This window comes from Scyliorhinus canicula, chromosome 5 (genome assembly GCF_902713615.1).
Source record: "Scyliorhinus canicula chromosome 5, sScyCan1.1, whole genome shotgun sequence".
Lineage (NCBI taxonomy): Eukaryota > Metazoa > Chordata > Chondrichthyes > Carcharhiniformes > Scyliorhinidae > Scyliorhinus > Scyliorhinus canicula.
In genome coordinates this window covers 128161144-128186673 of record NC_052150.1, presented here as the reverse complement: position 1 = coordinate 128186673, position 25530 = coordinate 128161144, and the positions used below count along the sequence as shown (strand labels likewise).

Sequence of the window (25530 nt, the reverse complement as noted above, 5' to 3'; positions counted from 1 at the left end):
TGTCGTCAGTACCGCCTCCAGCAATGTGGAGGCCAGCTCCTCCGGGAAGTTCTGTATATACTTTCTGGCAAAATCTCGAAACTGCATGTATCTAAACACTTCCCCCCCCCTCCCCTCCCCCCTCCCCGCCCCGCTCCAGTCCATACTTCGCTTCCAGCTCCTTCAATCCTGCAAACCGACCCCTAAGGGTCAAACAAATCTTTCAGCGTCTTAATCCCCTTCTCCTCTCATTTCCGAAACTTTCCATCCCACCTCCCTGGCTCAAATCTGTGGTTCCCCGAATCATATTAACCCAATGCGAACCTTAGATCGAGTGAGAAAGAGTATTGCGAGATTGCGTAGTTGCCAAATCTTTCTCCCATATCTGAAATAATAAACTGTTTCTTTATTTACTCAAACAGGCCTACGTGTGAATATTTTCACCTCTAACAGATGGGATGGGATACCAAGGAAGGTTGCGCTGGCCTTGGAAAGGGCCCAAACGAGGTTCACAAGAATGATTCCTGGAAAGAAGAGCTCTTCATAAGAGGGGTTGAGGACTCTGGGTCTCCACTTGTTGGGAGTTTAGAAGGATGAGGGGGAATCTTATTGAAACTGACAGAATACTGAGAGGCCTGGATAGAGTGGACGCAAAAAGGATGTTTACACTAGGAGGAAAAACAAGAACCTGAAGGCACAGCCTCAGACTGAAGGGATCATCCTTTAAACTGAGATGAGGAGTTATTTCTACAGCCAGAAGATGGTGAATCTGTGGAGCTCTTTGCCGCAGAAAGCTGTGGAGGCCAAATCACTGAGTGTCTTTAAGACAGAGATAGATAGGTTCTTGATTAATAAGGGGATATGGGGTAATGGGGGGGGGGGGGAAGGAAGGCAAGAGAATGGGGATGAGATAAATATCAGCCACGACTGAATGGCACAGCACTCGATGGGCCATATGGCCTAATTCTGTTCCCATGTCTTCTGGTCTTAATCCTTCTTGGATCTTTACAGGTAAAGGTTTGCACAGCAATTGCCATAAATTACAATTTCCTCTGGGCCACTGTGCTGGGAACCATCTGAAATTGTGATTTAAATCATTAATGTTGGAAGGTTCTGCCCAACCCCGCCCCAATGACCTCTGACCCTGTGGCCACACCCATCAGCTTTCCACCCCCCCCCCCCCCCCCGGACCATGTTCATTGGCCAAAACCCCAGCCCCCCCTCCACGCACACCCAACCACCTGCTTCGACACCTCACTGCAGATAAGCCCTTCGACCTCCGCTACATCACCCGCCAACAGTTCGATCTCCGGTTTCCCCCACCACCATCTCAAACTATCCTCTTTGGCGTCGGTACCCCATCAACCAATCCCCCTTGGCCTTCGCGCACCTCCCCCAGCTACCCTTTTCCATTTCTGCTCACCCTCCCCAGCCACCCTCTTCACCCTTGGCGCACACGCCCACCCAACCGCTTCAACGTCTGCTCATCCCCCAGCCACTCCATTTTACCTCCATGCACCCCCCAGCCACCTCCTTTGAACTCTGCGCGTGCTCTGCCATTCCCTTTGACCACCATGCACCCCCAGCCACCCCTCTTTGACCTCCACGCACTCTCCAGCCACTCCCTTTGATCTCTGTGCACCCATCTCACCGCACTATCACAGTCATGCCCACCCAACCAACTTTTTGAATTGCTTTTTGTTAAAAACAGAAGAAGAATCTGAACCAGAGTATTTGATTGAGGGAAAGCAGGATGAACTTTTTGTTTTATGCATCAATTTTCTTTTGCCATTCTTAATTGAAGGTGTTGACTACTTGATGGAAACAAAAATATTTGTATTTGCACAGCCTCTTTCCGAAATTCTGAATATCCCAAAGTGCATCACAGTCAGTGAGCTACTGTTGAAAGAAGCCACAGGGTTATGTAGGAAAACATTGTAAAGCATGTATTTAATAGTTTTTAAATTGCAATACAGTAATAACTTTTAATTACCATTTATTCCATAGCTCTTGTGGGTAAAATACATACCAATTAAGGGTTCACTGGCATTCCAAGACAAAAGGTAATCGTCAAAGGTTCTTGTATCACAACCACTATTCATTGCAGAAGCTATAGGTGTGCCCACTTTATTACCTGTCATAACAAAAGCTCATGTAAATTGTAACGGCTATTTTGCATTTTAGAAATATATCAGGAAAGTTATAACTTGCTACAAATTTACATTCATTTAAGTAGTTTATCTGCAATAAATTGTTTAGCAAAAACAAAACACTTGATTTGATGTTGTTACCAGTGGAAAGCACAACACGCTTTAAAATGCACTGTTTAATGCAGCATTCTAGGGGCTGGTTTAGCTCAATGGGCTAAATCACTGGCTTTTAAAGCAGACCAAGTAGGCCCGCAGCACGGTTCGATTCCCGTACCAGCCTCCCCAGACAGGCACTGGAATGTGGCGACTAGGGGCTTTTCACAGTAACTTCATTGAAGCCTACTCGTGACAATAAGCGATTTTCATTTCATTTCACGATGCTTGACGATACGTTTATCTTTCCTGAATCCAAGCAAGTTTAATGTGCTGAATCAGAGACAACATGCTGTTTAACTTTCTCTCATTAACAATGTGAACACACCAACTGCATCTAATGCTCCAAAAGTTGAAATATACTCACCCAATGTTTCTTTTAAGATTTGTTCAACCTGTTATGTCACATGCCAAGAATGATAAAATAATTGTAAGTTGCTTTTCTTTGCAAAGAAAGCAGAATCATTTGCATCATCATTCACTTAAATGTAGGTGGGGTAGTAAGAAGAAAGTAAGACGAGAGATAAATGCACAGTTGGCCCGTTAGAAGACCATAGGTTGTTAACCGAGACTTGGGCTGGAGAAGTTTGTAGAAGGAAGATGGTGTAAGACCAGCTCTCATATCTTTCTGATTCCTCTCCCCCCCCCGTCGCCCCCCAAAACAAACAATGCCCTTATCATATCATAGAATTTACAGTGCAAAAGGAGGCCATTCAGCCCATCGAGTCTGCACCGGCTCTTGGAAAGAGCACCCTACCCAAGGTCAACACCTCCACCCCATCTCCACAACCCAGCAACCCCACCCAACACTAAGGGAAATTTTGGACACTAAGGGCAATTTATCATGGCCATTCCACCTAACCTGCACATCTTTGGACTGTGGGAGGAAACCGGAGCACCCGGAGGAAACCCACGCACACACGGGGAGGATGTGCAGACAGTGACCCAAGCCGGAATCGAACCTGGGACCCTGGAGCTGTGAAGCAATTGTGCTATCCACAATGCTACCGTGCTGCCTTATGCTCCAAGAGAAGTTTACACACTTTCTTACTCCAAACCTTCCATCATCCTTCACCACTATATCCATCAACCTGTTTAGAAGCTCCTATGATTCCAATTTTAATGTCCTCACAAGCGAGGGCACTGTGCCACATCGCTGATTTAATCATTCATTCCATATCTACCCAGACCTTCTCATCTCACTCTTAATTTCCAAAGATGACTCTCACTGTCTTTCCCAAATCTCTTCTCCCAATCCTTCACTTATTTCCAGTATTGACTGTAAGTAGCACAGTCTCCTTAGCATTCAAAATTACTTTCCAAAAGAAACCCACTTCAACATTTGAGGGCTTTTGGAAGGTCAGAGATTGTGATATAATTAGGAAAGATGAAAACCTCAGTCACCCAACCCCACATTTATCTTCCCACCACTTTACATTTAATTTTTTTCAATTTGGTTTCACACATTCCCCAGCACAGAGTATGCTAATTAAAAGCATGGACATTGTCACACAAACAAAGGAAGGTTATTCCTACTTGTCTAGATCAAAACTGGCAACTACTCCATCTTGTTTCACTATTATTCTTGGGACAAAAGGAACAGGGCATTTAGTCCTTTGATCCTGTTCCACCACTTAATTAGATCATGGCTAATCTGTATTTCAAATTATCTACCCATTTTAATTTTGTAACCTTATCTAACAAAGTGTGTTGATATTTTCTATCGGTTTGGCCTCAGCAGCTTTTTGAGTGAATGCATTTCAGTTTTCTATTACTTTTGTGACATGCTTTTGGCATAAATCTTAAATAGTCTAGTTCTAATTTTATAGAGTTGTGCTAACTAGTTCGGGACCCTTCACCAGATGAAATAGCTTCTCGCCCAATCAACTCTATTAATCATCCTCAACCCCAATTAGATTGCCTTAATCTTTCATATTCAACAGAAACAAATTCAGAGACTGTGCCACATCAAAATGAAACCACTTTCACACCTGCATCGTTGTCATTAATGTGTGTGGCGCATCTCCCCCCTAAAGAAAAATCTACCCTTCTTGAGGTGTGGTGCTCCAGATGGGATTTGGACATTCACGAGCATTACCATCACTGAATCATCCACTAGCTACATCCTGGGGGTTACCATTCACCAGGTGGAACAGGGATGTAAATACTGTGGCTTCAACAGCAGGTCAAGAGGCAGCGAGTATCTCACTTTCTGAATTGCAGAGCCTGTCCATCATTTAAAGGAACAAGTATGATGGAATATCACTTCCCTGGATGAGTCCAGCTGCAACAACACTCAAGCAGCTCAAAACCATTCTGACAAGCAACACCTTGTACATCACTCCCTCGCTCACCAGCGCAGCAGTTTATATGATATGCACTGTAGCAACTCACCACATCAAAGGCTACTTCAATGTCAACTTTCAAACCATACCACCTAGATTAGGGATTTCTTTTTCACAGATATATGGGAACACCATCATATGTAAACTCCCCTCCCAGCCACTCACCGGCATAACACATCATTCCTTCTTGGCCTTTGGACTCCCTCCCTAACAGCATTACATCACATAGGATGCAGCAGTTCAAAAAGGTGCCTCACCACCTTCTCAAGGGCAATTCTGGCTGGGAATAAATGCTGGCCTAGCCTTTGATGGTCATATCCCAAAAAATTAATTGTTAAAAATTTCTTATAACTATCATAATTACTAACATTCAAGGGGCATCTTGACAAAACATGAACAGGATCGGAGTAGAGGGATACAGACCCAGGAAGCATACAAGATTTTAGTTTAGACGGGCAGCATGGTCGGCACGGGCTTGGGAGGGCCGAAGGGCCAGTTCCTGTGCTGCACTTTTCTTTGTTCTTTATTACCCCACCATATTCCAGTTTCCTTGAGAAAAAGGCCAATTGCTTTCTATTTTCTTTTTTTACCTCAACTAATTTCTGTACTTGGTTTCCTAAATCTGCCAGCTCATCCACAACTCCTGGCTCGTCACCATTTTAAACAACCTAGCTCTAGGTTTCTACAAATGCACACAATTTCACGACCAATATGGATTGCAAAATCACAGAGTACAGATAGATATATTTGGAGTCAAATTATTTAGCTCCCTTTCACTGGTGTGGCAACATGATGGTTAGCTTCAGTGCCAGGGGCCCAGGTTCGATTCCGACCTTGGGTGACTGTGTGAAGGTTGCACCCTCTCCCAGTGTCTGCATGGGTTTCCTCTGGGTGGTGCTCCGGTTTCTGCAGTCAGTCTAAAGGTGTGTGCATTAGGAGGATTGGCCATGCTAAATTGCCCCTTAAGTGTCCAGAGATGTGTATGTTAAAGGGGTTATTTGAATAGGGCGGGGGAGTGGGTTTGGGTGGAATGCTCTTTCAGAGGATTGGTGCAGACCCCATGGGCCGAATGGCCTCCTTCTGCACTGTAAAAATATGATGAGCATTGCAGAACTACAACATATTGAATGATGATTTATCATGTAATAATTGTGCAATATAGAGCTGTTACTGTAGGACTTTTCATAACCAACTACCGTATATACTCGTGTATCATGCGACCCCTAAATTTTCGTCCCCAAAACATGATTTTATGCTATATCTAGTGTATCATGCGAGTCACTTTTTTGGAAATTAATGCCCAAACTAAAACTTCCAAATGGTATCATTGTCTGTGGATTCTGCAGAGTGGATTCTGTTGTGAAAGCTGTTCGCGAATCGAACAGCTTTCCAGCTGGCTTTACTAGCGTCGTTCTGCCACTTGACGTTTCCATTCATAAAAACGACAAGTAAAACACCCGCGAATTCTGTGAATACTAGTCTTCAGATTTTGACCACAGCATTCTGATGGGATGATGTTCAGCCACTTGACATTTCCATTCATGTTTTTATGAATGGAAACATCAAGTGGCTGAACATCTTCCCATCAGAAAAAATGGCAAGTAAAACACCCACGAATTCTGTGAATACTACTCTTCAGATTTTGACCACAGCATTCTGATGGGATGATGTTCAGCCACTTGACATTGCCATTCATGTTTTTATGAATGGAAACGTCAAGTGGCTGAACATCTTCCCATCAGAAAAAACAGCAAGTAAAACACCCGCGAATTTTGTATCTCGCGTATCATGCGACCCCCCAAATTTAGGTTACAATTTAGGTCTTCAAAAGTCGCATGATACGCGAGTATATACGGTAAGTTGTTGTCTTAGAATACTCCATAAACCCATGTCATGTTAAAAGCCAGAGAAATTTTCACGGCCAAAATTCGTGATTAATTCCGACCCAAACATTATATTGATATGAACTTGTATTTGAAACTTTAATACCATGGCTGTAGTAACATAGAACAGTACAGCACAGAACAGGCCCTTTGGCCCTCAATGTTGTGCCGAGCCATGATCACCCTACTCAAACCCACGTATCCACCCTATACCCGTAACCCAACAACCCCCCCTTAACCTTACTTTTATTAGGACACTACGGGCAATTTAGCATGGCCAATCCACCTAACCCGCACATCTTTGGACTGTGGGAGGAAACCGGAGCACCCGGAGGAAACCCACGCACACACGGGGAGGACGTGCAGACTCCACACAGACAGTGACCCAGCCGGGAATCGAACCTGGGACCCTGGAGCTGTGAAGCATTTATGCTAACCACCATGCTACCCTGCTGCCCCTATGTGGGCATCGATCCCACTACCTCTTACAAACAAAGCAAGACAGGAATTGCAGATTGCAATTTACTGTGTGACCTCATGCACAATACAACTAACCTACTTGCTTCATTTAGCTCAATCTAGTTTAAAATTAGATTTACAATCAGTCACCATCATACTTTTTAAGCATGTAAAGTTGTATCATTGTAGCCAATCTTACTTTTCTGTGCTGATACCCCCGGATGTGTTCCTGAAGATTCAGAGCTGATACACAAGCTACTTTGCAGATCTAGACATAAATGTACAGAAGACGGTTAATGTTGACTTCTCTTTTTTTTTATTAAATAATTTTTATTGAAATTTTTGAAAAATGTATAACAGAACAAAACAATAATAATAACAATAATAAACACCCCCGGTCCCGTAACAACGTGTATAACGAACCCCCCCCCCCCCCCAATGGACAACAAAATAAATTAAAATAACATAAACAATACCCCCCCCTAAACACCCCCCCGGTTGCTGCTGACCTAGATCCCTATCGTTGCGCCAGAAAGTCGTGGAAAGGCTGCCACCGCCTAAAGAACCCTTGTACCGACCCCCTCAGGTGAATTTGACCTTCTCCAGCTTAATGAATCCCGCCATGTCATTGATCCAGGTCTCCACACTTGGGGGTCTCGCATCTTTCCATTGCAACAAGATCCCCCACTGGGCTACTAGGGGCGCAAAGGCCAAAACACCAGCCTCTTTCGCCTCCTGCACTCCCAGCTCCACCCCACCCCAAATATCGCGAGCCCCCAGCCTGGCTTGACCCTGGACCCTACCACCCTCAACACCGTCCTCGCCACCCCCTGCCAGAATTCCCCCAGTGCCGGGCATGCCCAAAACATATGGGCATGGTTTGCTGGGCTCCCCGAACACCTAATGCACCTGTCCTCACCCCCCAAAAAACCTGCTCATCCTCGTCTCTGTGCAGTACCTTGAACTGGATGAGGCTAAGCCTCGCACATGAAGAGGAGTTCACCCTCTCCAGGGCTTCTGCCCATGTCCCCTCCTCAATCTGCTCCCCCAGCTCCACTTCCCACTTAGCCTTCAGTTCCTCTACCAATGCCTCCTCCATCACCTGGTAGATGTCAGACACCTTCCCATCCCTGACCCATACCCCCGAAAGCACCCTATCCCTCACCCCCCGCAGGGGCAGCAAAGGGAACCCCTCCACCTGCCGCCCAGCAAACGCCTTGACCTGAAGGTACCTGAACATATTCCCCGTGGGGAGCTCAAACTTCTCCTCCAGCTCACCCAGGCTCGCAAACCTCCCGTCAATGAACAGGTCTCCCAACTTCCTTATGCCCGCCCTGTGCCACCCCAGGAACCCGCCATCAATGTTCCCTGGGACAAACCGGTGGTTCCCCCGCAGCGGGGCCTCCACCGAGCCCCCCCACTTCCCCCCTGTGTCGCCTCCACTGCCCCCAAATCTTGAGGGTAGCCGCCACCACCGGGCTCGTAGTGTACCTCGTTGGAGGGAGCGGCAACGGCGCTGTTACCAGTGCCTTCAGGCTCGTGCCTCCACAGGACGCCATCTCCATCAGTTTCCATGCTGCCACCTCCCCATCCATTACCCACTTGCGTACCATCGAGACATTAGCCGCCCAATAGTACCCAGAGAGGTTGGGCAGTGCCAGCCCCCCTCTATCACTGCCCCGCTCCAAAAACACCCTCGGAGTCTCATGCGCCCACACAAATCCCGTGATGCTGCTGTTCACCCTCCTAAAAAAGGCCCTCGGAATAAAAATGGGGAGGCACTGGAACAAAAACAAAAACCTCGGGAGCACCGTCATTTTAACGGACTGAACTCTACCCGCCAACGACAGCATGTCCCACCTTTTAAACTCCTCCTCCATCTGCTCCACCAACCTAGTAAAATTAATCTTATGCAAAGTCCCCCAACTCTTAGCCACCTGAACCCCCAGGTACCTAAAACTCCTCACTGCCCTTTTTAGCGGGACCCTACCAATCCCCTCCTCCTGATCTCCCGGGTGTACAACAAACAGCTCGCTCTTGCCCAGGTTCAACTTGTAGCCCGAGAAACTCCCATACTCAGCAAGAATCTCCATCGCCTCTGGCATTCCCCCCCATCGGGTCTGCTACATACAGCAACAAGTCATCTGCATAAAGTGACACTCGGTGCTCCTCCCCACCCCGCACCAGACCCCTCAACCTCCCCGACTCCCTTAGCGCCATGGCCAGAGGCTCAATTGCCAACGCAAAAAGCAAGGGGGACAGGAGGCACCCCTGCCTCGTCCCACGGTAGAGCCTGAAGTATTCGGACCTCCTCCCATTTGTCACTACACTCGCCATTGGGGCCCCGTACAGCGACTTCATTCATTTAATAAACCCTTCCCCAAACCCGAACCTCCCACAAGTACCCCCACTCAACCCTATCAAAGGCCTTCTCCGTATCCAACGCCACCACAATCTCCGCCTCTCCTTCTGCCGCCGGCATCATTATCACATTTAGCAGCCGTCGCACGTTAGTGTTCAGCTGCCTCCCCTTCACAAAACCCGTCTGATCTTCATGTATCACCCCCGGCACACAGTCCTCTAGTGGCCAAGATCTTCGCCAGCAACTTGGTGTCCACGTTCAACAGTGAAATTGGCCTAAATGATCCACACTGCAAGGAGTCCTTATCTCGCTTCAGGATCAGGGAAATCAACGCCCGTGACATCGTCAGGGGCAAAACTCCCCCCTCCCATGCCTCGTTAAAGGTCCGAACCAGCAGGGGGCCCAACAGGTCTCCCCCCCCCCCAGCTCCTGGAAAGCGGAATGGATATCCACGCCCCTTGCCTCCAGCTCCACCCCCCTCGTCCCGCAGCGCGGGAAACCAGAGGAAAGCCCGCGCTTTCACACTGCCCCACCCCACCTCCTCAACGCAGCTCCCAAATAGCAGTCCCAACCCACCCACCAACCCCGTACAAAAAAAAAAGACCCCCAACACCCCCCTTAAAACACAAAACCATAACCAACACCATCCGAAAGCAGAGAAAAAAAAACAGAATAGCCAACAGCATAAACAGTGATGCTGGTCCTTGTAGGTGACCCACAAGCGCGCAGGCGGCAGCATGCCGAATTTCACCTGCCTGCTGTAGAGCACCGCCTTCGTCCGGTTGAACCCGGCCCTCCGCTTAGCCACCTCCGCACTCCAGTCCTGGTAGATGCGCACTACCGAATTCTCCTGGTTCTCTACAGAGCAATCTAATCTGTCACTTTCCCTCGGCGAGCAATGTAGTCCTGCAAGGTTATTTCCAAGTTTTTTCACCACCTCCATTTCCACTACCGTGAGGTTATTTTGTTCAGTTGCACTGATCATTCATGTAAACTGCGTGACTTTAAGTTTAAAACATTTTTTTGTGGCATTTGTAACTGTGATGACAAATAATATTTTTTTAAATTATAGAGTAATCAATTCATTTTTTTCCAATTAAGGGGCAATTTAGTGTGGCCAATCCATCTACCATGCACATCTTTGGCTTGTGTGGGTGAGACCCACACAAACACGGGGAGAACGTGCAAACTCCACACGGACAGAGACCCAGGGCCGGGATCAAACCTGGGACCTCGGCGCCATGAGACAGCAGTTCGAACCACTCTGCCATCACGCTGCCCCTTCATGACAAATAATATACATTTTGTGATGTGCCTCTGATAATGACATTACCGTTAAAATTGTACTACTGTTATTTTATTTTCCACATTTTTGCCCAGCAACACTCACTCAACTGCTGTTATTTCTGCACACCTACTGTATATAATTTTCATCACTCAAAAATCATTTCAGTTTCAATATCATCCCATTGATTTTAGTTTCATAACTAATGCCACTAAATTCAATACCCTCCACAACTGCTCTCTCTGGCTGAACCATACCATCTGCAACTTCCAACATCTTATCTGCCCCGAAGCTCAATTTTCTACTTTCATAGTATTGTCAGCCCGAGCTCCTATTTCAGACCAACTGAAAATGAAGCTATCGCTCGTACAACTAAAATACTCGTTTGAGTCTTTTTGTTAACTCCAAACTCTATAATCCTCATTCTCCAGGCAACCCTCAATTGATTTCAGCTCATCCAAACCCTTGCTCCTCGGGAACTGCAGTCTAGAGCAAATTCACATGAGTCAAATGACTGCAAAGGACAGCATAGTGAAGTATAGAAATGTAATTGTCATAAACAGATTTGATAGTCCAAGATAGATCAGTGTTTCTGCACCTACTGATCCAAGTTTCGAAGTGCGTTGGCTACCTCGAACCATGATAGAGAACAGGAGGAAACAGATAAACAACCTCAAGGCAGAGATACTTAACTGGAAGTGGGAGAAAATGTCAATGAGTTTTTAAAAAATGTTTGACCCACAGAGTGGAAACAAAGATTGAGAGCAATGAGTATGACGTTATTTTGAGATTCCTTGAGGAAATCTCTGGGCAACAGTGACTATAACATTATATGGTTGAGATTGGCTAGCAGAATTAAGCAAACGTATTTGGTGCAGTACAGGTTAAAAGGTCTGTCTGTATGACTGCTGCAGTAGTGTTTTTAAGAATACTGATTTGAAAGGTTTTGGGTGGTGTAATTAAGGAATCATAAAAAGTACGAGCCAATAGTTTTGTTTTGTAAAGGGGGTTCCCTGTGGAGTTAATCAGATATATTGGGTAAGATTATGTAATAAAAGTGAGGAGTTAAGGTTCCAGGCATGTTGCAGAAAAACAGTTTAGTTGAGACTTAGATTGGGATGCAAGACGTTAAGCATCTACTCTCACTGCAGTTTCTTTCCAGTGGCTGAGAATTGTGGTAGAAGGTGAACTGAAACAAACTGAGGAGCAGCTTCTGAAGGAATACAGCCAGAGTTTCTGCATGGTTCTGACAAGATTCAGGGCTGTTCTTTGAAACAGTCTCAAAGAACTTCTCTGTAAAGCACGTATGCCTGCCTAGGTCTGTTATTCATATTTAAAAGTGGATTAAGATTTGAGATGGTTCTGTTGTTTGAGTTGAAGTAAACAGAGAGTTAAGGGTTATTGTGTCACTGTATCGATTAGCATTGTTTAAGGAGTAATTATGAGCTACTTTTATTGCGTGACGTTAAACATAGTTCAACACTGAGTAATAAAGTTTATTTTAAGATACTATATCCCCACTTTACATGAAATCACTCCTGGAGTGAGGTGCCCTTTTCTCAGTCTCACAAAATTAAAATATATATTAGTATCCTCGCCACTGTCAGGGTCTGGTCTGGGATTGTAATGTGGGTTAATTGACTTAACTTACTGGGTGGTGATGAGATTGATGTAGAATAGAAATAGAATATTTTTAAGAGCAAGGCAAAAACTGTGCAGACATAAGTATCCAGTCAAAAGAAGGAACTGTGGTTAGGAAAAACTAATGGAGGCTGACTGATTATTACAAAGTCAAGCACGATGCCAACAATTTCTCCAATGGTGTTGATTCCTCACCTAAATCTGAAAGAACAAAGCACAAAAATGAAGGTAGCCACTATATCTGTAAACAGGATACTGGAAAGAGGATCACAGAAAATTGTGGAAGTAATGGGAAATGTTCCTCTTTAAAGGCCATCCATTGGTCAATTATTGTTTCAGTGACTGTTTTGGAGACAGTATTAGCTCAATTTCATTTAGGCTTAATTCTTCAAAATTAGCCGACTTGAGCATCCCGATACTCAAAATCTTTTTGTTCTTTCCCTTATTTGAAACCTGATGATATTATGATCACTCTTGCCCAAATGTTCCCACTTTCAACTTGTCTCACTGACTTTCAAGTCAGATCCGAAACCTCTTAACTCACTGGTGGATTGAAAATTAGAAACAAAATTGAAGAGGGCTTTGTACAGGCTTCAAGAATTAATTCCCCCTCTTACTTTGCTAACTCAGTCTATGTATCTCGCATAGTTCTTGAATCTTGCTCCATTCACCATTCTATTATTTAGTGGCCAATTGTACAAACAAATAGCTGCACCATTGTTGCTTACTTCTGATTCAAAGATCCGTCATCGACCACCTCAACTATGTTGTCTCGTTAGTTTTACAATAGCCTGTTTGATCATTATGCTTTCGCATCCATCCTGAACACCTCGGAAACAGAATTATCAGGTTTCTAACTCCCTCCTTCATTGAGCCATGTCTATCAATTGTTACTCTATCATTGTCCCATGTGGCAAATTGCGTCTGAAGGTCATAAGGTTATTTAATACATGACATTCCCAAACCCTAAATAAACAAATCCTACCTTCCCTGTTTCCAACTCTAGCTTGTGCGCATCTTCACATCCTATTGTCTCAACAGCCATGTCTTTAGGTGCATCATCCCTACATTATGCAATTTATTTCACAATTATATGCCCTAATTACCTGACTCATATTAAACTCCAAAAACATACCATAATTTTATCTTGGTTACTCCTCCAAATATTTTCTTCTTTGGTTTAGCATTTCTATTTTGTTTGCATTTTTGTGATAAAACCTGATACTGTTTCAATGTTAAGACGTGTAACAAAATAACGACAAATTACTACTGTAAACTTAATCCATTTGAAAAACACTTACGTCACACCAGTACTTGCTACAAGGAACATTTCTTGGAACCTCTTCAAACTGGGATCTCATGCCAGCAATATTCATTTTTTCAAATCTGAAGAAACAATGAAATGTCACTTCATTATTTCATCATAAGTAGAAAAAATAGCAGCAAATAGGTTTTAGTTTTGGGGATATGAATACTTCATTTATTCTCACTAGTTCAAAGGATATTTAATCCAAACATAAGTTTGCAGCTTTGTATTGTGCTTTGTTACCTATACACTTGGCAATTCTTACACAATACTAACCAACCTACCATTTCCACCCTGTAAACTGAAATGGATTCAAAGGTCCACTGCCTGTATCCCAAATTGATCCAAGTCACATTCACCCATGTCCCCTAAGTTCACTGACCTACATGTAATTCCCGTTACGCAATTCTCTTTTCAAAACTATCAAATCTCCCAATGATCTCGCCCCCACCTCTGTCTGGAACTGTCTCCAGCCCTGAAACCAACCTCCAATCCTGGTCTGTTACGGATCTGATTTTAAATTGCAGCTATCACTTCCACTGTCGTGGCCCTAAACTCTGGAACACCTTCCTAAACCTCTCTACCCCACTTTCCTCCTTTAAGACGCTTGTTTGACCAAGCATCTGGTTGTTTTGTTCTATTTTTTCTGCATGTAGCACTTAGTAAAATGCTCCAAAATGCTTCACAAAAAGCATTATCAAACAAACTGGTACTGCAGAAATCAGTTTCGAAGCTACTGTTAATAAATGAGCACAGTAAGAAGTCTGACAACACCAGGTTAAAGTCCAACAGTCCAACGCCGGCATCTCCACATCATCGTTAATAAATGAAGGAGCAACCCCACGTAAAACATAAATGCATTGATATTTGTCCTATTTAAAAATTGTATAGTGTTGTTTATCTGGCAGTATCTAAATATTTGTCTTTTAGAGGAATAGAAATTAGGGCAGAACTTATTACTCATATTTGAATGTGTTAAAAACCATCCAACACATCAAGAACTATCAACTATACGAACACACAAATTAGAACAGTAGACCACTCGGCCCCTCCCCACAATCGAGCCTGCTCCACCATTGAATAAGATCATGGCTGATCTGACTGCAATTCTGCATTCCCACCTACCCCAAGTAATCTATCTACCTCGGCCTTTAAAATATTCAAAGACTCTGCTTCTACTGTCCTTCAAGGAAGAGAGCTTCAAATACTTTGAACCCTCAAGAAACATTCTCCTCATCTCAATCTTAAACGGCCGACCACTTATTTCTAAACTGTGATCTCTAGTTCTGATTCTCCCAGCAGAGGAAATAACCTCTCCACATTCACCGTTGTCAAGTCCCTTCAGGATCTTGGATGTTTCAAACAAGTTGATTCTTACTCTTCTGGACTAAAGGCGATACAAGCCTAATCTTCAAAACCTTTCCTGACAAGACAACCTATCCAATCCACTTATTAGTCTATTAAATCTTCTCTGAACTGCTTCCAACAGTTACATCCCTCTTCAAATAAGGACACCAATATGGTACAATGTTCCAGATGTGGTATCACCAATGCCCTGTATAATTGATCCATAACCTCTCTACTTCTGCTTTCAATTCCCCTTGCAGTAAACAACAACATTCTATTCGCTTCCCTAATGACTTGATGTACCTGCATACTAATCTAATGTGATTCATGCACTAGGTCACCTAAACCCATCTGCATCTCAGCTCTGCAATCTCTCAGCATTAAGATGAGATGCATCTTTTGTTCTTGCTGCCAAAATGGACGATTTCAGCTTTGCCGGATCTTTGCCCACTAACTTAGCTTCTTTATATCCTGTTCTCAATTACTTTCCCACCTATCTTTGTGTCGTTAGCAAATTTAGCACCCATAACTTCAGTTCCTTCATCAAAGTAATTCAAATAAATTGTCAAATGTTGAGATCCCTGCACTGATCCCTGTGACACACCACTCATGACATTTTGCCAACCAGAAATGACCCATTAATGCCTTCTCTGTTCCTGGTTAGCTATCTATACATGCCAATATGTTACCTCCATATCATGAGCTTTTATTTTACACAATAACCTTTGATGAAAATGAAAAATGAAATGAAAACTTTATGATGAGACACTTTATCAAATGTCTTCTGGAAATCTAAGTACATCCACAGCACGAGTTACTGTTTCAAAGAACTCCAATAAATTGTTTACACATTATTTATTTTTCATATAAGCATGCTGATCACGATGGATTAATTATTTCAAGTGAGGGGCAGCACGGTGGCACAGTGGTTAGCATTGCTGCCTACGGCGCTGAGGACCCGGGTTCGAATCCCGGCCCTGGGTCACTGTCTCTGTGGAGTTTGCACATTCTCCCCGTGTCTGCGTGGGTTTCGCCCCCACAACCCAAAGATGTGCAGGTTAGGTGGATTGGCCATGCTAAATTGCCCCTTAATTGGAAAAAATAATTGGGTACTCTAAATTTATAAAAAAAAAAAATTATTTCAAGTGTCTCCTCGAGTTACTCCCTGCTTCCTTCCCTCCCAAATCCTGATTTACCCCTATTTCTGGGAAGTCCCTTGTGTCCTCTTTAGTGAAGACCAAAGCAAATACCCGTTCAATTCATCTGCCATCTCCTATCTTCCAATATGAAGTCCCCACTCGCTTTCTATAGGACCAACACTCACTTTGTTAAATATTTTCTTGTTAAAATATCCATAAAAACTCTTACTGTCTTCATATATCCAGCTAACATTTGTACTGTATTCCTCTCATTAATCTTTTAGTCATTTGTTGCTGTGTTTTATATTCTGTCCAATCTACTGACCTGCCACCATCTTTGCATAATGATATACTTTTTCTTTAAGTTTGATACTATCCTTGACTGTTAGTTAAACATGGATGGTGGTGCCTCTCCTAGGAATATGACCATTATGCATATTATATATTCTTCCAAGTCTGCCACTGTATCTCCAGTGGCCTGTCCCTTGACCTAAATTTCCAATTCACTTTAGCCAACTCTATTTTTATGCCCTCATAATTGTCCTTACTCATGGCTAAATACTAGTCTTCGACACACACTTCTCTCCTTAAAATTAAATGTAACATTCAATCCTATTATGAGTACTGTCACCTCGCGGCACCGTCACCATGACGTCAGTAATTGGTTCTATCTCACTGTACAATACCAGCTCTATTATAGCCTGTTCTCTTGTTTGGCACCAGAACTTGCTGTGCTAAGAAACTATCCTGAAAATCTATGATTTCCTCATCTCGGCTATCTTTTCCCAGATTTTTCCGATCTATACGTAGATTAAAATCCCCTGATTGGGAGTTTGCCAGAAAGGTGTGGTGATGTTGTTTCTTCCTTTATGTCTTGCCCCAACCACGTGGTTAGTTAGGAGGCCCGTACACCAATCCCACAAGTGACTTCCTGACTTCTTCATTCTCTATACAAATCACTTCTACATTCTTGTTTGTTAAACTTGGGTCACCCCTCTACTGTGCTGTTACTATTAGTAATTAACAATGCTACCCTTTCCTAGCTTCCTGTCCTTTCTTATGCCACGTTCACTATTCGGTTTCAATCTATATCACCATGTCTCTGTAATGGTCATCAGATTGTCATATATTTCTATTTGCACTATTAGTTCATCTGCTTTGTTTGAATGTGACATGGATTCAAATGCAGAGCTTTGTCCTTTTTATATTTTTATAACCTCTGGCCTTATCTGATTTACTCTTAGATTTGTACCCTCTTTCCCTTCCTGCCACGGTCTGTTTTTTCCTTCCCCTTATTAATACATTTCTCTCTTGCCTGGTCTCCTCTGATTGACAAAATCTGCCAAAATTTGATTCAATACCCCCTACTTTCTTGTTTAAAACCTTCTATATCTCCCTAGTTTTGCGGCACACTAGAACACTGGTCCCAACAAAGTTCTGGTGTAGACTACGCAAAAGTACAACCCCCGCATTCGCCAGTACTAGCGCCAGTGCCCCACGAACCAGAACCCACCTCCTGAGAGGGTGGTGGAAGGGTGTTTGACTGAGGTATTCAAAAGGGAACTGGATTGCTACCATGTGCACGGTTGATGTGGGACAGAGAGTAATTTCAGGCTCAATGGGCTGAATGGCCTCCTCCTGCACTGTAAAGATTCTGTGATTCTAGCTCCTCATACTCTGTGCAGAACCTCCTAATCTTGTTTATGTTGTTGATACCTAGATGGACCTCAAACATTGGATTTCATTCCCCCCTCCATCAACTGAAGGTTCCTCTGCAGCTCTGAGCAGATATCCCAGACCCTGGCACCAGGCAGTCAACACATCAGTCCAGACTCGCCCACTCAAATGCAGGGAACAGTATCTATCCCGGAAATATGCTGCTTCCTATCCCTACATTTCTTTTTCTTCCCCCCGATTTGAATGGCATCCTTCACCATGGTCAGTCTGCTCATCCAACTTTAACAAGGATGAGAGTACTTCTCATCTACACAAGTAACAAACACCTCATATCTGATGGACAAAATCGGGGGTGAAACTCCTCCATCACAGCATGATGACTCCCCTTACCTGCCGCCTCGCAGTCACTGTCCTGTCCCTGACTGTTAACCAATTCTAAAGTTTGGCTCAACTTAAAGGGAGTGAGGGCAGCACGGTGGCCTAGTGGTTAGCACAACCGCCTCACGGCGCTGAGGTCCCAGGTTCGATCCCGGCTCTGGGTCACTGTCCGTGTGGAGTTTGCACGTTCTCCCCGTGTCTGCGTGGGTTTCGCCCCCACAACCCAAAAATGTGCAGAGTAGGTTGATTGGCCACGCTAAATTGCCCCTTAATTGGAAAAAATAATTGGCTAATCTAAATTTATTTTTAAAAAAACTTAAAGGGATTGACTGCCTCCTGGAACAAAGTATCCAGGTAACCCTTCCTCTTCCTTGATGCCTCAAAACTTAAGACTCCGAATCAGCAACTCAGAGCAAAAGTAAAGACGATTTTAAACTCAACAGAGGGAGAGAAGGGTTTAGGTGACAGAAGATTTGGAAATACAAAGATAAAAGTTTGAGGCAAGTAAATTATTCTGATGCGGCAAAGACAAGCTGAGTGGGAAATCCAAAGATCAAGTTTGAGGCAAGAAAATTATTCCAATGCGGCAAAGACAAGCTGAGTGGGAAATCCAAAGATAAAGTTTGAGGCAAGCAAATTATTCCAACGCGGCAAAGATAAGCTGAGTGGGAAATCCAAAGATAAAGTTTGAGGCAAGCAAATTATTCCAATGCGGCAAAGATAAGCTATGTAGGACAGGGAGTTTAACCGCAACAGTGCATGTGCAAGGTCCATGCAGGGAATAGTGGTCAAAAAAAATTAAGGTTGTGACATCTGAATGTGTTGAGCATCGACAATAAGTTAAATGAACGAGAGGCACGAATGGAGATAAAAAGTTGATTAAATAGCCATTGCAGAGCCATGGTTACATGATTACCAAGGTTGGAAAATTAACATTCCAAGGTACATTTTGAGAAGACAGGCAGAAGAGAAATGTAGGAAGGGTGGTCCTGAAAACAAAGAATGACCCAGACAGATTAGTAAGAAAGAATCTTGGCTCTAACAATGTAAAATCAGAATGGGAGATTAATCAAAGATCAGGAAACGGTGGTGGATACATAGTTTATAGCCACCGCCCCCAATGCCAAAGCCGTGGTTATGCGCTGGATATGGCACTGAACAATAAAAAACTCAGCGTGTAATAGAGGCGGTGTAATTCGTTTTGGAGGCTTTAATCGTCAGAGACTTGACCAAATGAATTGCAAAAGGTGGTCTGGATCTGACAGTTGGAGGTTTTCAGAGTTTTAGTTTGTGGCTGGAAGGCAAGTGGAGAGGTTTCTGAAGAAATGTAGCCAGAAATTCTGCATTACAGGGTTCAGGTCTATCTTTTCAAACAGTCTCAAAAGACATTGCTGTACAGCACGTTTCTTGAATGCTAACTGTATTTAAAAGTGGATTGATATGAGACGTTTCCGTTGTTTGAGTGGAAATAAAGATAGCAGTTAAGGATTATTGTGTCACGGTATTGATTAGCATTGTTCAAGGGGTAATTGTGAGCTATTTTCTTGTGTGATGATAAAGATATTTTAATATTATATTAGTAATAACTTTTGTTTTAATAAACCATATTCCTATTTTTCGTGAAATGACTTCAGGAGCGAGGCATTCTTTCCTCAGTTTTATAAAATTATAATAAAATATTGAAGTTTCTGTCCAGTATCTTTGCCACTGTTGGGGTCTGGTCCGGGATCGCAATACAGTAAATAAACAATGGAAAACAATTAAAGAAACAATTCAAAATGATCAACAAAAAATATATTCCACTGAAAAAAGCTCAATGAGAAAGGGCCACCTGTGGCTTATTAAGCAGGTTATGGGTAATATTAGATTTTAAAAGATTTTAATAAAGTTACAAAGAATTTAAATAACGGAGGATTTAGAGTTTTAGAAACCATCAAGGGGCAGCCAAAAAGTTCCTAAAAACAGAAAAATAAGCAGAAATTAGCATAAAGTAGCTACTTATGAAAACGGATTGTAAGTGTTTTACAAGCCTATAAAAAGCAAGAGAGTACTGAGGCAAGCACTGATCCCTCAGAAGTAGAGACAAATGAAATTAGCATAGGGAATGGGGAAACAACAGAGACATTTCACAATTATTGTGTGTCTGTCTTCATAGTAGAAGACACAAATTGCATACCAGAAATTGGAAGTAACCTTGGGGGCTAACAAGAGTAAGGATATTAAGGAAATTCACGTCCGCGGAGAAATAGTGGTACAGAAACTCAAGGGATCAAAATTAGGCAAACCCCCAGGGTCTGGTGGCATACATCTAAAAGAGATAGCTAAAATTTTCCAGTATTCCCTAGATTCTGGAATGGTCTGGAATGTAATTTTGCATATTTTACACCACTATTCAAGAAAGGGGGGGGGGGAGAAGAGAAAGCTCTAGGCCAGTTAGCCATCAAGAAAATCTTCGAATCTATTATTAACAGTCTTAATAAAGCACTTTAACAAAAAAGCATAGTATCATTAGAAGACAGCAACATGGTTTTATAAAAGGGAAACCACATTCTTTGAGGATGTAACTAGTAGGGAGGATAAAGGTGAACCAGTCATGCAGCAAGCATGGATTTCCAAAAGGCATTCATTCAATAAGGTTCCACGCAAAAGGTTAAATGCGCACGGTAACGACTTGTGAAGTTGAGGGTGATACATTAGAACAGAGAGAACTTGATTTTTTTTTATGTACTGTGTACGTTTCCTTGGCCGCAGAAAAATACTTTTCACTGTACTTCGGTACATGTTCCAAGAAATTAATCAATCAAATTATCAATGGACAGGGAATAGAAAGTAAGGATAAATGTGGCATTTTCAAATTGGCAGGCTTTGACTTGCAGAATGCTGAAAGGATCAGTACTGGAGTCATCAATTTATGTTCATTACTTAGATGAAGGGACAAAGAGTAACATATCCAAGTTCCCTGTTGATACAAACAATAAGTGGGAATGCAAGCTCTGAGGACATATGAAGACTGTAAAGTGATAGACAGATCCAGTGAGTGGATGGCGTATAAAGTGGGAAGTGCAAGATTATTCACATTGGTGGTGAAAATAGAAAAGCAAAATAAGTTTTAGAAAATGCGAAAACTGTAAATACCAATGCTTAGGAATGTACAAGGGACACAAAGAGTTAGCATGCAGGTAGAGCAAGCAATTAAGAAAACAAATGATCGTATATTCACCTTTATTTTGCTACAATTGTATGGGACTTTGTTGAGACCACACATGGAATACAATATGCAATTTTGGCCTCCATAATTAAAAGATACACTTGCATTGCAGGAATGAGAGGACTGTTCTATTATGAGAAATTGAGTAAATTGAGTCTGAAATTTACAAGAATTAGATGTGATCTCATTGAATCATTTAAGATTATGGAGGGTAGATGAGGAGACATTCGTGAGCAAGGCAGCACAGTTCCTGAATAATTTGCTCTTTATAAACCGACTGGGATGAAGAAAGATTTCTTCACACAAAGGGCTGTGAATCTTTGGAATCCTCTACCTCAAGAGTGTTGGATGCAACCTCATTGAATATATTGGAGGCTAAGAGAGCACGATTTTGGTCTTTAGAGAATCAAGAAACAGGAGGAGCAAGTAAGAAAGTAGAGTTAATGTACAATCATAAGCAACAATCTTTTTCAATAGCGCAGTAAGGTCAATGGGCCATATGATCATCTGCTCTTATTTCTTATGAGAAACTGGTACTTTTGGAAGCTCCAATATCTGTCCACAGCAAATAAAAACAAAATAATGTAGATTTAGGAGATCTGAAATAAAAACAAATGCTGGAAAAACTTACGCAGATCCAGTAGTATTTGTTGAGAAAAACAGAGTTAACATCGAGTCCGATAGGACACCTCTACAGAATGCTCTTCTCTCCTATATTTTAAAAAATCATAATACTGCAGCTCAAACATGTTTTTTCATGTTCTTTCTAAGATCCAGTGCAGTTTATATACGAACCTAATACTTCTCTGCCCTGTGTGACAATCTCACCACTTGGCCTATTACTTGAAACTCATTCCTTGTTCAATTCTCAACACGTAGAATTTCTTTCTTTCCTCATTGTTGCTTCAGGCTTTAAAAAAAAAACAAGCCTTTTAAACTGTAATTCCAAATTTGTTACATCACTGTTCGTTTCAGTGGCATCCTCAACAATGGATTTGGCACTTCAACTTTGAAATATGTAATGTTCACATCATTGCCACCCAACTGCTCCCGCATTGCACGAATGGAAATATGCTTTGCATTGTGTATAGGTCATCAGGGATATGTGGAGCTAAAATCACAATCAGATCAGCCATGTTCTTATTGAATGGTGGAGCAGGCTCGAGGGTTCAAATGCCCTACACCTGCTTATAATTCGTATTCAGCTACTAAATGATCAAATGCCAATACATAACTCTGAAGTCATATGAAAGGTTTTATTATTTTACTTAAATACTTAATTAGACCTCGTTAAGCTGGAGACAAAAATAGGGTTATAACCTCATCATGATGGTCCGGGCCTAAAGAAATACACTAAATCTCGGGGGGGGGGGGGGGGGGGGGGGGGGGAGAGAGAGAAAGTTACCTAACACACGCATTCAACCAAGATCTTTCACTGACCAGTGCAGCTCCTCCGTGCGTGTTGGAAATTATTTGTAAAACAACAGTGCGATCTTCCAAGCTCGATCTAAACGACGACTGATGACCACGACGACCAGATAATCGTTTTTCCGCGATCCGACCTTCCTCATCGACGAAAGCTTCGTTTTCGTCAAACTGTGACTTCCGGTGGGCCTTACGTCATTTCCCACAGGAACGCCAATATCCCGGATGTCTGGTAACCGCCATTTCCTTTTGTTTGTGGAGGGAAATAAACCCGATCTTACTTTATAACCGCAATTACTAATTCATGAAATGTTATTTCAGTCGGGCTGGGTTCGAGGCCAGTGTTTACTTTTCTTGACGTGAATCCACTTTTCGAAGCCAAGTTTTCGGCATGAGGGGTAGGCGCGGGATTTTTCGTTTCTAAGGAAGTGACGTAATCACGCCGGAAGGTTGTGAGGGAGTGGGTGTCCGTTGTAATCCCTCTATTTGCTCGTGAGGATTTGATTATTTTCTCGGTAATTTAACGAATTATCTCTCAATTACGGGTCCTGGGAAGTGGATATAACGATTGTTATAGATACTTGTCACCTTTCTGTCGTGATGATCCACAATGTTAAGATACCCAGGGAGATTCATTAAAGATTCACAAGGCGACCCATTATTTGTTTTATCGCGAGTTGGTCACCTTGAAATCCTGGTTCGTATTACGAATGTGTTTTCTTTAATTTGCTGCAGCAATCGTCTCGGAATGATGGACGACATTCATCGGCGACAAGATCGGGCGAACCGTGAGATGAAAAATATGATTGCGGCCAATGTTTTTTATTGTCAGGTGCGTATGAATGCGGTGAAGCGCACAGACCGTTACTGAACAAGCTGCAGCGCGAGGAGAAGTCGTCCGCCATTTTGAATCTCTTTCAGACCATGAGGGAAAATGGCGGCCACTGTGTTCCGCTGTGCACTGGTTACAATTAGGATATAATTTGGCTGAGTTTTACACCTGTCCAGTCTGAGTTTTAATTATGTTCTCCTTTTACAGTATCTGAATTTCCATTGCCACGGCCACCCGGCGTTTCAGCTCTCCTGAACCTTACTGATTCCCTCCCCCCAATCCGAATCAATTTAGGATTTTTTTGTCTCCTCCAAATCTAACTATTGTTTAATCTCAACCTCTTTGCAATCATAAACAACCTTTATTTCCTCCTGCAAATGCGTCTCTTGCTGCGGCCATTTTAGGGACGTGCCATTCCGTCATTTGCACGATATTCTGGACAAAGTGAAAACCGGGAGCTGTAACACCCACTCAATTCCAGATTTTTATTGAATTCAAATTCCACCATCTGCTGTGGTGGGATTCGAACCCAGGTCCCCAGAGAATTAATTACTCTGGGCCTCTGGATCACTATGTCACTGTCTTCCCGGAGAGACAGAGAAACAGTTCGGGTCCAATATGGCATGTTGCTGCACCTGATTTTTCCACTAGTATTTAATAAAAAAATTTAAGTACCCAATTTTTTTCACAAGGGGCAATTTAGTGTGGCCAATACACCTACCCTGCACATCTTTGTGTTGTGTGGATGAGACAGACATGGCTAGGTGGATTGGCCATGTTAAATTGCCGTTAGTGTCCAAAAAGGTTAGGAGTTATTGGGTTACGGGGATAGGATGATGGTGAGGGCTTAAGTGGGTCGGTGCAGACTCGATCGGCCAAATGGCCTCATTCACGGGAAGAATGTGTTAATTCTACAAGAACAGTGACCCGAAAGCTGGAATCAAACAGATCATCGGCGCCTTGAGGCAGCAGTGTTAGCCACTGCACCACCGTGCTGCCCTATCCATCGGTGTTTTGCTTGTGGCACAGTGGTTCGCACTGCTGCCTCACAGCACCAGCGATCCGGGTTCAGTTCCAGCTTTGGGTGACAGTTTGTGTTAAGTTTGTACTTTGAGTGTGTCTACGTTGGTTTCCTTCGAGTTCTCCTGTTTCTTTCTACAGTCAAAAAAATGTGCAGGTTAGTGTATTTGCCATAATAAAATTACCCCTTAGTATCCAGAGATGTGCAGATTCGGTGGGGATAGAGGGGGAGTGGGCCTGGGTACGGTGCTCTTTCAGAGGGTTGGTGCAGATGCGATGGACCAAATGGCCTTCTGCACTACAGGGATTCTGTCCTACCTAGTAAAATACTGCCTTAATGGCAAGAATATTCACACTCATTTCACCTCTGGTATTCAGTTTATGGTCCATGTTCGTGCCACGGCTGAAATGAGGTTTGGAGGTGTGATCTTCTGACAGATCCCAAACTGAGCATCATTGAGCTGGTTATCGATGTGTAAATGATGCGAGTTGCTCTGTCAACAATATCATCTATTACTTAGCTGATTATTTTGGAGTTGACTGATAGTGGTGTTTTGCCCGATTGTGTTTGTACTGCCTTTTGTGGGTCTGGGGATATTCAACTTTTTTTGTGTATATTGTATCAAAAATTGTTGACCCGCAAAATATTCACAGGTTACAGTTTCATGACCTACGCTGTATAACAATTGAATTTTCAATAAATCATTAAACATTTTTGGATAGAATAATTGTGCATATGTAACATTTCATACTCCATTCCAAGCGCCCTCCATTTATATTTTAATTTTAGATCTGCGATGTTCGTTGTACATCTGAGATGAATCTTAAAATGCATTTCCTTGGGTTGAAACATAAAAAGGTAAGAGCACCAAATTAAGAAACACCATTTGAATATGTGCAGATAATGCTTGTGGCGGAGTTCTATTGTATAACTAAATTGG

The 25530-nt window shown here is 42.9% G+C and overlaps 2 protein-coding genes across 14 annotated transcripts in view; one reads left to right on the top strand and one right to left on the bottom strand.

Moving 5' to 3' along the window:
* LOC119966252 overlaps window positions 1-22926 on the bottom strand; it is a 73217-nt gene extending 50291 nt beyond the window's left edge. For 3 of the 12 annotated variants that reach the window (XM_038797614.1, XM_038797626.1, XM_038797617.1), the window contains exons 1-5: window positions 22718-22918; window positions 13559-13643; window positions 7169-7237; window positions 2650-2677; window positions 2009-2113 (exon numbers count right to left, since the gene is read on the bottom strand). In XM_038797614.1, the coding sequence (XP_038653542.1) occupies window positions 2009-2113; window positions 2650-2677; window positions 7169-7237; window positions 13559-13633 (277 nt within the window). In that variant the 5' untranslated portion in view covers window positions 13634-13643; window positions 22718-22918. Of the gene's footprint in view, window positions 1-2008; window positions 2114-2649; window positions 2694-7168; window positions 7238-13558; window positions 13644-22717 lie in introns of all 12 variants that reach the window. The other 9 variants (XM_038797615.1, XM_038797621.1, XM_038797622.1 and 6 more) reach the window with 9 other exon arrangements.
* A 79-nt stretch (window positions 22927-23005) lies between these two features.
* Window positions 23006-25530, top strand: part of LOC119966251 — a 142089-nt gene continuing 139564 nt past the window's right edge. The window contains exons 1-3 of one of the 2 annotated variants that reach the window (XM_038797613.1): window positions 23006-23135; window positions 23473-23569; window positions 25380-25448. In XM_038797613.1, coding sequence (XP_038653541.1) covers window positions 23486-23569; window positions 25380-25448 — 153 coding nt within the window. In that variant the 5' untranslated portion in view covers window positions 23006-23135; window positions 23473-23485. Of the gene's footprint in view, window positions 23253-23472; window positions 23570-25379; window positions 25449-25530 lie in introns of both variants that reach the window. The other variant, XM_038797612.1, reaches the window with a different exon arrangement.